The sequence below is a fragment of the Astatotilapia calliptera genome, chromosome 19 (assembly GCF_900246225.1).
Source record: "Astatotilapia calliptera chromosome 19, fAstCal1.2, whole genome shotgun sequence".
NCBI classification, from domain to species: domain Eukaryota; kingdom Metazoa; phylum Chordata; class Actinopteri; order Cichliformes; family Cichlidae; genus Astatotilapia; species Astatotilapia calliptera.
The window spans coordinates 26,530,135-26,546,208 of record NC_039320.1 but is presented as its reverse complement, the minus strand read 5'-3'; the positions used below and the strand labels follow the sequence as shown (position 1 = coordinate 26,546,208).

The window sequence follows — 16,074 nt, the reverse complement described above, 5'->3', positions numbered from 1 at the left end:
GTTGACCCTACAATATTAGAAAGAAACCCTAACAATCACACATGCTCTATGAGCAAGCACTTGGTGACAGTAGGAAGGAAAAACTCCCTTTAAACAGGAAGAAACCTGCTGCAGAACCAGACTCAGGGACTGGCAGACATCTATGGTGACCGGCTGGAGGTGAGGAGAGGGAGGCAGGACAGAAGACACGATGTGGAAGAGAGCCAGAGATTAAATGCAAAATGGTGTACAAACGCATACATCATATTTTATATGAATGCACTGGTAAATGCACCTAAATAATGGACAAAGGCGTTCAGCCACTTCTATAGATTAAAATCTGTCCAAACAAACATAATACTAATGACACATGTCATAAAATACAGCATTTAAAACAAAATAAAATGTGTTTTAGGGATTTTCTTCATGTAACGTTAACAGATAGTTGCACATCCCTTTAAACCACAGTAAATATTTGCTTCTATTTTCTCCTAGAGAAAATATTCTGTCCTCGGTATCCTCAGCATTTACATTTTCCACTTTTTGTGCGTAGATCACAAATTTATTGTATATTTAGTAATAAACTCTTTCCAAAAGTAAAACCAAGCTTTTTCCTGGACACCCCTTTAAATATTTTGTTTTCCACACATCACTGGTACAAAGAAATTTAGACAAGATTCTTCCAACGTATCTCTCACTCCCCCAGACCAGTACACCGTGTTCGTTACTCAATGAGTCCCCTGGTGGCCACCAGAGTAATAACAAAAGAATAAGCAGGGAGACTTTTTTTTTTTTTTTTTTTACCAGTAATGATGCCCTGCGCGTGAGGAATAAGTATAGGCTCGCATTAATAGGTGAGTGCAGGGTATGAAATATAATTTAATGTTTTATATGGCTTTTAAATCCATTCATAGCTGGTTTTGTATTACCAGTCTAGAAAGATTATTGCCCTTTGAATCATATTCAGTCAAATTAATATATACTTTTCCCGCCCGAAATGGTATTTAAATGAAATTAAGAATATTTGATAATTACTTTTATTCGACCGGAAGCGGCCAAGTCTTGGCTTGAGCGCGTGGATGAAATACTTGTCCGATGATGGAAATGCTGCTCAGGAATGCATTTTTCCCTCCTCCGTGTGTGTGTGTGTGTGTCGGATATTCCTCTGACTGGCTGTGAGGTAACAAAATAAGTCCGTCCCTCTCTCTTCCGATTGGTCCAGAGTGGATTCAGGAATGTGCTTAAACTGGTTAAATAGCGCTTATATCCACTGGATAGGTCAGTAGAATAAGTGGAAGCATCAAAATAAACGGGAGCTCAAAGAGATTTTACTATCTGCTGAGCTTCTGTTAGAGCTGAACGAGGAGAACAGGATAAATAAAGGACTTTTTTTCTTCCTCTTTATCCAGCTTCCAGCGGTATTTTTTCTTTTTTAAGGTTTGTAAATCATTTTTAGACGATTATTTGATATTTTATTAATGCACAGGATCTTGTCCGGATGTGTTCAGTAACTGTTTGTTATTCTTTGGTTGCGATAGGGTTCACTTGAGGTTTCGAGATGATGCTGTGTGGCATCTCTTTGCTCTTGATGCTTTGGAGTTGTGAGGGCGCACGGCTGGCAGGTGAGAATGGAAAAACTGCCTGTTGTTAAGTTTTTAAACCTTTTGTTTCATATTAAAACTGCAGGGAAATTGAAAGTGGTTTTCAGCTAATTCATTAAAGATAAAATTGATGCATTTACGTGTTTTTTGGTTGTTGTTTTTACACGTAACGTTATCGTGTTATAGCCTGTTTCTTTTGTGGTTTTCTTTGTTTTCTGTGAGCTGTTATGAGACACAACGAGGAGAAAAAAAAAGTAAATGCTGCTTTTCTTTTCTTTGACCGCAGAGAGTCGGGATGATAACAGTGTGTATGACTTATTTGATTTGGCCCGGGTAAATAAGAGACACCATGGCGTGAGTACGGTCAAAGGCCAAGACCCAAACAGCCTAGCGTACAAGGTCCTGAACGCGAGCCTGATCCCCCCCGTCCCCGACAGCTCCTTCAGGGACCTCCTCGACTCCATCCAAACAGAGCGAGGCTTCCTTCTCCTGGTCAACCTGAAGCAGTTCAAAAAAACCAGAGGCAGCCTTTTAACTGTTGAAAAAACCGACGGATCCGGGCCCATCTTCGAGATTATTTCCAACGGGAAGGCGAACACGCTGGATTTGGTGTACTCCACCGTTGACCAGCAGCAGGTCGCATCTATCGATGAGGTCGATTTGGCCACCGGGCAATGGAAGAACATCACCCTGTTCGTTCAGGATGACCAGGCGCAACTTTTCGTCGGCTGTGAAGGGTTCAAACACTCAGACTTGGAAGTGCCAATCCAGAAAGTGCTCTCCCAGGAGGTGGCAGACACAGCCAGACTCAGGATCGGGAAGGGAGCTCTAAAGGACAAATTTTACGTAAGATGTGCTTTATTTTGGAAGAACCCAGTAACAGTAATGATAAACCAAAATACCATTTAATGCACTATATTGTGTCTTTAAATATTTATGATTTCTTATTTCAGGGAGTACTCCAGAATGTGCGCTTTGTCTTTGGTACAACTCTGGATGCTATACTGAGAAATAAAGGATGCCAAACTGGAGGTAAGTCTTAAAACTGCATAAATAAAACATCAGTATAGTGTGCATACGATTAGACTTAGACTTCTCCCCTCTTCTCTCCTGAAGCTGCTATAACTGATGTCATGACCTTGGATATCCCAGTCAATGGCTCAAGCCCTGCGATTAGGACCGATTACACTGGTCACAAAGCCAAAGGTAACACCTGTCTTCTGTAATAAATCAAATCTTGTACATTTAAAAGTGGAGATAATTCAATGAACTCCTCCTTCCGACATCCAGATCTGCAGTCCGTCTGCGGCTTCTCCTGTGAAGACATTGCCAACATGTTTAGCGAGCTCAATGGACTCAATAAGGTTGTTAGACAGCTGTCAAATAACCTCCAAAGACTGGTAAGTGCAAAAGGCAATTAGGATCTTCTCTTTGTCATAATTCACTCCCTCTTTTCCCTCTCCGCTCCCTCTCCTCCTCTGCTTCCACTTAATGCATTCCCAGTGCGTAACCACTTGTCGCTGTAATGGCTTGTCCCCAGCCAAGTCCTTAATGAGACCCATGTGAATACACAAATATGTTTGGCTGTCAGCGGCATTTGCACTGCTTCGCTAAATTCAAGCGATGTCTTAATCACGGCATCGGTCAGTGATTCATTTGTACTGGAACCTTGGCAAAGTGAAAGTTTTCCATCCTTAGTAATTAACCCCCTTTCTGTACCTCCTTCCCTCCAGGAAAGCGAATCCAGAAGAATTTATATGGATTTGCACAAAGGAGTTTGCATCCACAACGGCATCAAGTACCAGGACAGAGATGAATGGACCGTCGATAGCTGCACCGAGTGCACATGCCAGGTAGGCATCATCACACCTGCTGGAATGCAGGATTGGTCGGGGGAAAGCCATAGCCGAGCTTCCTCTGTCCCCGCTGCAGTAAAGTCATAATCCGGTTTACATTATCACCTGCCTTTATAATCACCGTGCTCCTGCCTGAAGGCTATCAACACTTTGTCTGAAAGCATCAAGAGAGCAGCATGGGGCAGCATTGTGCTCGTGTTGTGTAATGAGTTGGGTGTTCAGTGAGGATTATGTCTTGTAGCAACACAGTAGTAGTGTCATGTCGCTGATAAGTTCACTCCGTCGTGAAATATATCAATTAGGCTTGGAATAGCACCAGCAAAGCCTCGTTTTTTTCTCCCCTTCCTGCTAACTCATTATACTTGTACTAATTAATGTTTTCCTTTGTCCAGAAATCTGTGACCGTGTGTCGCAAAATCACCTGCCCTCTGATCCCATGCGCTAATGCCACCGTGCCCGACGGAGAGTGCTGCCCTCGCTGTGGAACACGTAGGTTTTTAATTTTTTCTGACTTTAATCAGATTTTCTTCCTCGATGACTTTCCAGCAAAGAAACAAGCCCCCATGCCCAATCATTTATGCCTCCTCTCCCTTTACAGCAAGCGACTACGCAGAAGACGGCTGGTCCGCCTGGTCTGAGTGGACCCAGTGTTCTGTGACTTGCGGCCGTGGCATCCAGCAGCGCGGCCGCTCCTGCGACCGCATCAACAGCAAGTGTGAGGGCACCTCTGTGCAGACCCGTGACTGCTACCCACAAGAATGTGACAAACGCTGTAAGTCGCCAAACATTCTTAACGCTGACGTTGTTACAGTACGTTTTCCCAGAACATGATGAATTAATGGCGTACACGTCCATTCACAGTCAAGCAGGATGGAGCCTGGAGCCACTGGTCACCCTGGTCTTCCTGCTCTGTGACCTGCGGTGAGGGGGTCATGACTCAAATTCGCCTTTGTAACTCCCCCACGCCCCAGATGGGCGGCAAGGACTGCGAGGGAGAGGGACGTCACACCAAAGTCTGCAGGAAGTCGCCCTGTCCTAGTAAGTCAAATGCCACCATTGAATTCTAAAGTGCATAATTATACAGGGCACAAAAAAACTAATTTCTTTTGTACGCCTTAGTCAATGGAGGCTGGGGACCTTGGTCACCTTGGGACATCTGCTCTGTTACCTGCGGAGGAGGCGTTCAGACCCGTAAACGTCTCTGTTCCGACCCTGCCCCCAAATATGGCGGAAAGGACTGTATCGGCGATGCTTCTGAATCTCAAATTTGCAACAAACAGGAGTGTCCTATTGGTGAGCATCTGAGCCTATTAGCCTAATGTAAACTTGCAGCACAATTTATAGCCTCATTCTTAAGTTAGGAAATCTTTGTCTTTGCAGATGGCTGTCTCTCCAGCCCCTGCTTCCCAGGCACAAAGTGCACCAGCTTCCGAGACGGCTCATTCAAGTGTGGCAGGTGTCCATCCGGCTACACAGGGAACGGCATCACCTGCAAAGACATCGACGAATGCAAAGAGGTCCCCGATGCTTGCCATATTCATAACGGAGTCCACCGTTGCGAAAACACGGAGCCGGGTTACAACTGTCTTCCCTGTCCCCCGCGTTTCTCTGGTCCTCAGCCGTTTGGAAGAGGTGTGGCAGAGGCAACTGCTAAAAAACAGGTTTGGATTATTACTTAAATCTGTTTTGTTTCTGTTGTTGTTGTTGCCTGGTTCACTAGCAGCTTGCATGTTTTTTAATCATCTGTAATTTTCCTTAGGTTTGCGTTCCTCGCAACCCTTGCAAGGACGGAAGCCACAACTGCCATAAAAATGCAAACTGCATCTACTTGGGTGTCTTCTCCGAGTCTATGTTCCGCTGTGAGTGCAAGCCAGGATATGCCGGGAATGGACGCATTTGCGGAGAGGACAGCGACCTGGATGGATGGCCCAACACTGACCTGCCGTGTGTGGAAAATGCCACTTATCACTGCAAGAAGGTACGCCAGACCCCACATGGACAAAAATACACAAAGGCCGTTATTATCCATGTGCGCTCTATTATTGTGATGATTGCCTCCTGAACCTCTCCTTTTGTCTCTTTACAGGATAACTGCCCCAACCTTCCCAACTCCGGCCAAGAAGATCATGACAAAGACGGCCTGGGTGATGAATGTGACCACGATGATGACAATGATGGGATCCCCGATGATAGGGTGAGTAATCACGGCAGTTTCTTTTTTAGCCACGCTTTCCTCGGAGACCAGACATAGTAATCAGCTGTAGCCATCCTTCCTCTGGGCGGTAGAAATGCAAAGTGTTTATGTGCTTTCACCATAGAATCAAAGTGGAAAGTAAGTAAGCAGAGGAGTAGCGTAATATAATTTCTGCAAAAAAAAAACAGAATTGAGGACAACGTGGCTTGTTGCCCGTAATTCTTAGTGTGGATTCGGAAAGTTGGGCAAGAAATATGCAGTGGTAAAAAAAAAAATCACCAGTGGAATATCACATTCCAGCTTAAGCAAGAAAAAAGTCTGGAAGAGCAAAGTTTTATTCCTATAAATATGACTTCTCTGAGTCGTGACCCATTTTAGTAATTAAGCTGTGATCTCTCCATTAATTTAGGACAACTGCCCAAGAGTGTACAACCCCTCCCAGGATGATGCAGACAGGGATGAAGTTGGTGATAACTGTGACAACTGTGTATATGTAGCCAACACTGACCAAACAGACACTGACAACAACGGAGAGGGTGATGCCTGCGCTGTTGACATTGATGGTGATGGTAAGTTATTTCTCCATATTCTTGCTTTAATCTTGAAACAAAAAAAGCATTCAGTTTCTGAAGGCTAAAAATTAAATCAAAATTGCTCAACAGGCATCCTGAATGAGAATGACAACTGCCCATATGTCTACAACGTGGACCAGAGAGATACCGACAGGGACGGCGTTGGAGATCACTGCGATAACTGCCCTCTGGAGCACAATCCTGATCAGGTAACATCATCTTTCACTTCTACTTCACTGCTGTGGGGACTTACAAGGTTAAATCACATCTGCTTTAATCAAGAGAGGAATGTGACAGCTCTAAAGAGAACGAGCACAGTGCTCCCTCTTCTCTTTTCTCTTCCTTTGTCTGGAGGGACATTGCTTGCATACCTGAAAACAAGGGTCTCCTTTTTAAAATTGCAACCAGGGCAGCACCTCTCATACTGAGGCCGATGAAAAACAGAGGAGGGAATTATGTGAAGCGAGTGCGAGGGTCTCATTAAAAGGAATTTTGCTCTTTTGCAGATCGACTCTGACTCGGATCGCGTGGGAGACAAGTGCGACAGCAACCAGGACATTGACGAGGACGGTCACCAGAACAACTTGGATAACTGCCCCTACATTCCGAATGCGAACCAGGCAGACCACGACAAGGATGGCAAGGGTGACGCCTGCGACCACGATGATGACAATGACGGCATTCCAGATGACAAAGACAACTGCAGACTGGCCTTTAACCCTGATCAGCTGGACTCTGATGGTAAGTCCATCTCTCGGTTAACAGTCCTGTAAAACGCTGGTGCCTTGATTTTCTAAATCTTTGTTGTAGAGCATTTTTTTTGATTTCCAATGTATTTACTTTCCTCTCAGGTGATGGACGTGGTGATGTGTGCAAAGATGATTTTGATCAAGATAATGTTTTGGACATCTATGATGTATGCCCGGAAAACTTTGCCATCAGTGAAACCGACTTCCGCAGATTCCAGATGGTTCCTCTGGACCCCAAAGGTACCTCCCAGATCGACCCCAACTGGGTTGTCCGGCATCAGGGCAAGGAGCTGGTCCAGACTGTCAACTGCGACCCTGGCATTGCTGTCGGTATGTAATATACGGACAGACGTTTTTTCTGCAATGAACACAAACTGGTAGCAAATTGATACTAACCCATCTTTTTTTAAAATTCAGGTTATGATGAGTTCAGCGCGGTGGACTTCAGTGGAACATTCTTCATCAACACGGACAGAGACGATGACTACGCTGGTTTCGTGTTTGGCTACCAATCCAGCTCGCGCTTCTACACAGTGATGTGGAAACAGATCACCCAGACGTACTGGTCCAACACACCCACAAGAGCTCAGGGCTACTCCGGCTTGTCAATCAAAGTGGTCAACTCCACCACAGGGCCCGGTGAGCACCTGAGGAACGCCCTGTGGCACACCGGAGACACCCCAGGACAGGTGAGCACAGCTGAACTGACTCAGAGTTTGAGGCGTAATTGAGGAAAACGTTTGAGACTTTTCTCATTGTAACTTTTGCTAATTGTAACTTTTAGGTGCGCACTTTGTGGCACGACCGCAAGAATATTGGCTGGAAAGACTTCACTGCCTACAGATGGCATCTGACCCACAGACCCAAGACTGGACTTATCAGGTGAGACCAAAACCCCAGAAGAAGAAGAAAAAAAGCTCTTTCATTCAGTTGCATAGTTTAAAACTTCTCCACTGCTCCACTGACTGTATTTTATTTTGTAGAGTGGTCATGTATGAAGGCAAGAGAATCATGGCTGACTCCGGAAACATCTACGACAAAACCTACGCCGGTGGGCGGCTAGGCTTGTATGTCTTCTCTCAGGAGATGGTTTACTTCTCAGACCTCAAATACGAATGCAGAGGTAAGTACACATTTGAAGGTTAGATGCATTTGAAACCACTTACCTGAAACTTTATTCCTAACATCTTTCTATCTGCGACTCCTTTCAGATACATAATCGGAGCACAGAGGCTTTTAGAAGAATGTATCAGTGTGAAACGAGACCTGGATCGACTTATTTAACTCCCTTCCTTTGAGAAATACGCGTTGGAAGTATGAAGAGCAAGCGAGCTAACGTGAGGTGACCTCAGGAGTCTAAGCCAAATGAAAGTAAATTCTGCACCACAGCACCAAACTCAAATTTTGAGCACGGCTCTGCTCAGAAGACGATTGGCTCTCTCACTCTGTTTGCTCTGATCTGCGTTGAAAGAGGGCCACATTTTCTTGCTTTGCACACCTGAACTGTTGTCGGTATTCCTCTGTGGATGAGGGACCAAAGGGAAGAGTGTTTCTGTTCGTTTTTGTTTTTTTAAGAAAAGATATTTTTGTGTATTAATATGCATCTGCTGTGGACTCAGATATACTTGTTTCAGTATGAAGAAAACAGTAGGAGAACTTTGTTAAGTTTGGAGGGTGAGATTACCCTTTGAAGGAACTCTTGAGGGACAATGGACAGTATGGACTGACTGTTACTATCAAAGAGAGTGAATGCTATGTGTGTTTGTGCATTTGTTCCACCTGATGAGCGCAATTATTGAGATAACCGAGTCGAAATTTGATTTTAATTCCCTGTGACAGCCCCCTTTTTAAAGGCACGTGCGTGTATCCAAGGCGCAGGGCTGGCCCGAAATATTCGTTTTCTCAGGAAAAGAGCACTAGAAGAAACAAGGAGAGCACAATATTAAGGACAGCACAGGGCCCCAAGGCAGGCACGCTGCTTTGGAACAGTAATTATGAGCAAATATAACGTGGATAACTAATATGTGAGGGGCCAGTCTGTTTCCTAAGATTATTGTAAGTGTAACTGTTTATAGCTTTAATTGTTGCTCATTTTTCCACCTTTAAATGTCAGCAGCAACCCGTGAAATCGGGATCCTCTAAAGATTAAGAGTTATTAACCTCGGACCAAAACCACAAAACAAAAAACATCAACAACACCATCTCTAAATATTCCACTTCTGCAGTGTGCGTGGCTGGTGTGCCTGAGCTTGTGTGTACAATTTCTGACAATGGAAAACAAAAAGGAAACCCTTTATGTACAAATATTACCTCATTAGTTCTTTTTGTGCTGAGACCAGCAATACACGAGAATCCCTTGTCTTATCAACAGAGTATAAATTGGTTGGCTTCTATTTTTTCTCTTTTTTTCTTTAAAGCAAGACTTTTACTATCATTTATATGCTGTATATAAGATATTTTTGTAGCAAAAGAAGCCCAAACGGGAACGTAAAGGATTAAAGAAATGTTGCCTTGACTGTGTTTTGCGATATGTATTTGTGGCGTCTTGATAAATTATTCTGTTTGTTTTATGTTGAGGGTATTTCATTTTGTGTAGATGTATGCTATTTAAATAATTTATCTAGAAGCGTAGCCTCATATGGAAGCGTTTCTGTCTGTATAAACTTATTTGCACACTGACACGAGGATGTCTTTGTCATTTTGGTTTTTGTATGTCTTTTTTTTAATATTAGTGAAGCTTTTCTATAAACATTTGTCCCATAGTTTTTACCCAAAGTGCTGTTTTTTACTCCTACTTGTTATTTTACTATGTAAAGTGAACATTAAACTCTCTAGAAAAAAGTTCCAAAGGTTCTTGGTGTCTTTTTGGGAAAACAAACAGTTAAATACTTGATAACCCAAGCGTCTGTCGCTGTGATTTTTGACATTCATATCTAATTCAACTAAGGTCTTCTTAGAAAAGCAAAGAGAGCCAAGTCACGCTGTGTCAAACAACTGGAATCCATTAGTTGGGTCTTGTGAATCCTCTGAGAAAGGGAGTATCCTTGGGAGTCAACAGCAGCAAAACTCAACATGAAATATAACCTTGTTAAGCAGCACATCGACACAGATATGGCCACACATCGCATTGCTTCACTACCACTGGACAGGTAGACATAAGGAATTTAGCCCTGCAGAGTAATAAAGGTGCTAACTTTAAGGAATATGGAGCTAAGTTATGGCTGTGTGCCACTTTTGCCATTAAGAACTTGCTATGAAATTCCATACTTTTCATAAAAAACATCTAAATATCCACAGACCAGCTCTATAGCTTGCTAGCTGCTGTGCTGTAAGACACCGCAGCAGTATATAACTGCAAACTGAAATATGACTGCTAATTTAAATCTTTCTTGGGGTCAGAAAGAGCTGGAATGTGCGCCAGTGAGGGTCCCGCCAGAAAACCCAGACTTTCTCAGTGTGCCGCAGGTCTCTTTACATTAGCACTGACCTCATTCTTGCCATAATGAGCTCAGTGTTTTTCCATTACCCTAAATGAGCAGTTTATCTTACTCTTCTGAAAATATACTGTTTCAGTTACGCACACATTATTTGTGTACAGGAGACAAATACGCTACATATGCTGTGATTAATGACATGAGTTGCACATGTATGACAAATAAAAGTTTAAAATAGACAGTTTTAATCTAGTCCCATCAGTTAGAAAAGAAAACAGTGACGCAGAGTTCACCGTGTTTGGAAAGTGTCCTTGGAGGTTCACCTGGCTGATTCCAGTGTAGAGGAATGTGAGATAATTCCTGCCGTTTAGACGAGGTCAGAATGCGGGGGTAAGGTGAAGAGTGAGATGAACAGGCCTATAGGTGTCCAGTGCAAGGGGAGTAAAAAGGCAGGGCCTCTGGGCTGAGGTTGAACCGGGTGTGGATTAGCTCCTAAGATTTTGCATGCACGGAGCAAAAAAGGAACAACGTCAAGGGCTTCCAGAGGTCTCTCAAACAAACCAAAACTCATCATTCTTAAAGCTGCCAATCTTTTGTCAGGGTGAACCACTTATGTAAATGACAACTGAGCTCGAAAGAGGTCACACAGGGTCCCATTTCAGAGGATCTCGCTAACCCATCCGCTCTGGAGGAGATCACCTACAGAGCCAGGAATGAGCGGAATGCTTGGAGCTGAGCTACAGCCGACTATCACCACCGTAGAGCACACATCCTCCCTTCTCATTAGCAGCAACGCTGGATGTCTGACCACACATTACTAACACAGACGTTCTATATTTTGTCGGAAAAAGCTTTAATGCACGGCAGCGCTCAGAGTTCACCCCCACAGACACGCTGCTATAAGCTGATGTTTATGTGTGCATTAGAACATTCTGCGGCTACAGCACCCGGTTATTAGATTTAATGACAGCAATTTTCTGTTCTGATCTATGATACTTTGGTTAATAGAAAGCATGGCCCTGCTGCTCTGTTTCCTCATGCAGACATATAAACACAAATAGAAGCAGTGTTATAATCGAGCTACATGTTCAAAACATGCAGACCAATTAGGATTAAAAAAACCCAAACAAAAAAAACAAAACAGTTCCCATCCTAAAGTAACCAAATTTGATGACTATAATTTTTCCACTTTTAACACATTGAATATAAAATATCCATCAGTTTATGCTGCTATACACTGATCAGCTGCAATATTAAAACAATGGACAGGAGATGTGGATATCATTGAAGACTTCATTACAAGACAACATTTAAAATCTCTGGATTTTCCATGAAAGGTATCCCACTTTTCGTGGAAACTTGCACTGATGGTCGGCACCACCTTGCGCCAGCAGGACAGTGCACCCTGCAACAATGCAAAACAATGCTCGAGAACACATCAAGGAATATGACCAAGAGCCCAAGGCATTGACCCGATCTTCAAACTCCCTGCACTTAATCCCATCAAGCATCCATGTGTTCTGCTGCAACAAGCCCAAACCTTAGAAGTGTCATTTCAAGACACCCCAGAAGCCCAGCGTCCTCATCCTCACAGGCCAGGGATGTCTTAATATCACAAACAGGCGCACACGACTTCCCCTAGGTAGCTTTAATTTTGTAAGTCTATAAATGAAGAGACTGTTCTATCATCAGAGATCTAATGCCAAAGTCTAACCACATAAAATCATTAATAAGTCCCAGAAATGATCCCGTCTGGTAGCAGTCAAATCATTTTTTCAGGTCTTTATGTTGAGTCATTCATTTCAAGGTCCTGGCTCCAACTTTTTGCCAGCTCACATCCATCCATCAGGCAAAGTAACTGTTCGTCCGTCAGGTCCGGAGACTCATTCTGCAAAAAAACAAAACAAAACCCACCAACTGATGTAAGATTTCAGTGATGCTTGTGTGAATTTAGAGTTTCAAAATCAATTAAACAGACACAACAATATGTGTGTATTTGCAGATTCGTTCCACATGCAGGCCTACGGTGCGGATGTGTAGATATGTAACTGTTTCCAGGTCACGTCTGCCGAATATTATAAAAAGTGACCAACTGCTGACATCATTCCTGCATTTCTTCCAAACAAATTTTACTGGGTCTAAAGCTTAGTTTCTGACAAGTCCAGACAAAGTGCTGTATTAATACATGACCTCACACAACAGTGGCACTTCATAATAATGTACTGCACCGCTCTGCTTTGTTGGAAGGTGTGTGGGAAAAACACTTCCACTTGGATGCTAGTTTTGTTTTTCTACGCATAAGCCAGACTCCTCACAGGCAGCCTGGGACAGCGAGTGAGTTCAAGGATGAAAGAAAACTAGGTTATGAGGAAAAGGGCTTGAAAGTTAAATAAACATCAAAATCTATTCCTGGGAATGACGCGTCATTTGGCGCTATATGCAAAGTCTGAATTCCTGGCGACCGTAACTAATTTACCTACGCACGTGTGCTCATAGACAAGCGCAAGTTCACGGTGTAAGGACTCTGCACTTTGTTTAAACAGCTGCAACTCAACAGTCAATTTGTTCCAATATTATCGACTCATTACCTTCCGTGACACGAGCACCGTGCCAAGAAAGTGTCAAGAAGAGACAACGTTAAATCTCTGAGTTGAACAGAAATCGCTGTCATCATTCTCTCTGCGCTTGTGTTTTTAGCTGTCAGCCCTAAGTGAAATGAATGTCCCTGGCCTTGAAGTAAGGATGCGATCCAGATATTCTGTCCCTAATCTCAATCACAGTCTTTAGTTAGTATTAACTGATCTTTCCCCCTCCTACTTTTGATCAGCAAAACAATACAACACTGACATTTTAGGGAGTAAGTGAACATGTTGTCCTCAAAGTTAGTGTGCTAGAAGCAGAAAAATGGGCAAGTGTGAGGATTTGAATGACTTTAACATGGACTAAATTGTGATGGTTAGACGGCATCTCCAAAACTGCAGCTCTTTGTAGGGTGGTCCGAGGAAGGAACCGTAGTGTCATGGGTGGCCAAGGCTCACTGATGAAGGCATAAGGTGCTCACATTGCCAAAAATGTAATACAGGCTCTGATAGAAAGAGTCCCAGACACATTACGACTGCCAAAACCCCCAATGCTTTGGACAAAGTCCATCTAGATGTTACTTTAACACGGACTACCTACCTAAGCAGACCATGTACACACTTTCATGGAAACCCTGATAGCTGTGGCCTCTTTCAGCAGGATCATACACCCTGCCACAGGGTGCACAACAATGAGTCTATGGTGTTGATTTGGCCTCCAAATTCCCCAAATCTCAATCCAATTGAGCATCCGTGTGATGGGCTGGTATAAGAAGCGCAATCAATGGAGACCCCACCTTGCAACTTACAGGACTTAAAGTGCTAACATCTTGGTGCCAGATACCACAGCACACCTTCAGGGGTCTAGTGCAGTCCATGCCTCGACAGGTCAGGGCTGTTTTGGCAGCAAAAGGGGGACAAGCACAACATTATACAGGTGGTCATAATGCCTGACTGACGTCCAAAACAATAGATTTTAGAAACCAAAAGCAACAACAGTGACCTAAGAAGATATTAAGCAATGCAATTCTTTTCACCTCTTCCTCACACCGCACAGAGTAATTCCCGTGTCTCATCTACCCCCTTTAGCTAGTACCATTCACCGGTCATATGCTGACCTGACCACCCACTGAAACGCTCCACCCCATTGTCAGTGGGCTGACAAGACATTACCACACAATCCCGTCCATGTTCAAAGTCCTCCAGAATGTAATCATACCCTTTAGGTCATTGCAGGTTGGGTGGTGTTATTCATCTTTACCCTCACAATTATCCAGACATGTCATCATTTACCAATAGACAGGAGCACACAGGCACCACAGACACAAACGCCCCACAGTGCCCCCCTGGAGCGGTTCATTATCTTGACCCTTCAACATTCATGTAGCTGTGGACTTGACCTCTGCTTCTACATGGCGCAAATGAAACAATAAAAGAGCAAGTTCGAAAAAAACAAACAAACAAAAAACGTAAATAAATATAGAGTGTGCACAAAAACATAGAGTTTAAATAAATGTCTATCCATTCTACAGCCGCTTAGCTATTCTTTATATATATTCTTATGTAACAACTGACACCTCGGCCACAGAAAAAGTTTGTTAAGGAAAGGAGACGTACATTTTTCTGAACGTAAGTGAGTAATTCCTGCAACTTGAGACAAATGGCAGAAGAAAAAAATTACAAGTCAATTAGAGGCTTGTCATTATTTTCTGTGTACATGAATGGGGCAATAAAAAGTGCCCCACTGGCTGGAGTCTTAATGGTCTGAAATGCCTCTAACTGATACCAGCCGTCTTGGAGATGGGAACAGGTTAGACTTTCCAACAGAGAGGAGAGGAAAGGAAAGAAGGAAGAAAGAATGTTCTTTCTACTGCTTTGACAAAATGCTACAACTCTTTAAAAGTGGTTGACCTCCGATGACCTCGGTACTTGAGGAGGCCAGGGGTGTCTGTGGGTGACTGATATGTGCTTTCGTGCTGCTACACAGCCATTTAAGGTCCTTCACACGGGTGTTCACTGTTCGTAGACTTAAATTACACCTTTCTTGGCTGCTAATTCAAAGCACATTGTGCGCTGTCGGTCCTGCGTGCTGCACAACAACATTGAATATTTAGTATTTACTGCTGTTTACACTTAGCTCGATTAATGTGATGGTGTTGTGTTTAATATGTTGCTTTGGTTTTTTTTGCTTGTTTCTCTTCTTTTTCTCTCAACAGCTGATCCAGGAGATTCTCCCCCCCCTTCTCACTGTCCCTCTCCCCTTCTGTTTTTCTTTTCCTTCATCTTTCTCTCTCCCTTTCCTATCCCTCACTCATGTCTGTCCCGTCTGTAACATCTGAAAATAAAATAAAATAAATAATAAAAACAAAGGTCGATCAAATGGACCAATACGGCAATGCCACAATGATCCATTTGGCAAAATAAATCCATTGGGTATCCTTGTTGGTCTTCAGACAACAATTCTGACGACTAATGAACCAAATGGGACTGGCAAAAAAAAAAAAAGGTCCTTCATTTCTTCTTGGTGGAAGGTTTCGGTTTCCTAGCAGCAGGGAACACATGAATTTTGGTAAACAGCACAGAAAACTGCTGGGATTACAGGAAAGCTTTCCAAAGAAAATGTTTGATAAAATTGATTAAGGTGCTTCCAGGGAGCATCTCCTTGTTCCACTGGGTTATCAGTGAGACAGGAACAACAATGCTGGGCTTACATGACAGCTCATGAACGCAGAATTCACTATCAGAGCAATTCTGAAGGGAAGTGAATGAGTAAGCAGGAATAGATAAAAACTTTGTTTCTGGGTGGCTTTGGGTCGCGTACATACAAGCATCTCACATATGCAATCTACAGTGAAGAGAAGAGCTGTGTATGCTGCAAAGCCTTAAGCTGGCAATCCCAACCATGATTCTCTGTAATAAACATGTGAAATCCAAGGTGGAAGTGGAAAATCTTGAGTTTGTCAAGTTACAGGCCTTTGACAGTTTCTGTTTTATTGTCACCGGGGTCATTAAATAGTTTTTATTTTAAAGTGAATCCAGTTCTTCCACCAGCAAACAATGGCAAGGCGAGTGAACTTCTTGACCTGAAAGATCAGAACTCTCCGCCACTC

The 16,074-nt window shown here is 43.3% G+C and overlaps 2 protein-coding genes across 4 annotated transcripts in view; one reads left to right on the top strand and one right to left on the bottom strand.

The window, feature by feature from the left end:
• Positions 1-1,247: 1,247 nt before the first annotated feature.
• On the top strand, positions 1,248-9,713 carry thbs1a (thrombospondin 1a). Its single transcript, XM_026152261.1, has 22 exons — positions 1,248-1,416; positions 1,518-1,601; positions 1,867-2,426; positions 2,534-2,612; positions 2,697-2,786; positions 2,871-2,980; positions 3,314-3,433; positions 3,829-3,925; positions 4,035-4,208; positions 4,298-4,474; positions 4,556-4,729; positions 4,817-5,097; positions 5,196-5,414; positions 5,523-5,630; positions 6,040-6,199; positions 6,293-6,411; positions 6,709-6,943; positions 7,054-7,281; positions 7,369-7,640; positions 7,736-7,833; positions 7,935-8,074; positions 8,163-9,713. The coding sequence occupies exons 2-22, from the start codon at positions 1,538-1,540 to the stop codon at positions 8,168-8,170; spliced, it is 3,513 nt and encodes a 1,170-aa protein (XP_026008046.1). The 5' UTR covers positions 1,248-1,416; positions 1,518-1,537; the 3' UTR covers positions 8,171-9,713.
• A 906-nt stretch (positions 9,714-10,619) lies between these two features.
• Positions 10,620-16,074, bottom strand: part of fsip1 (fibrous sheath interacting protein 1) — a 30,315-nt gene continuing 24,860 nt past the window's right edge. For all 3 annotated transcript variants that reach the window (XM_026152202.1, XM_026152205.1, XM_026152203.1), the window contains one exon: positions 10,620-12,273. In XM_026152202.1, the coding sequence (XP_026007987.1) occupies positions 12,169-12,273 (105 nt within the window). In that variant the 3' untranslated portion in view covers positions 10,620-12,168. The remainder of the gene's footprint in view (positions 12,274-16,074) is intronic.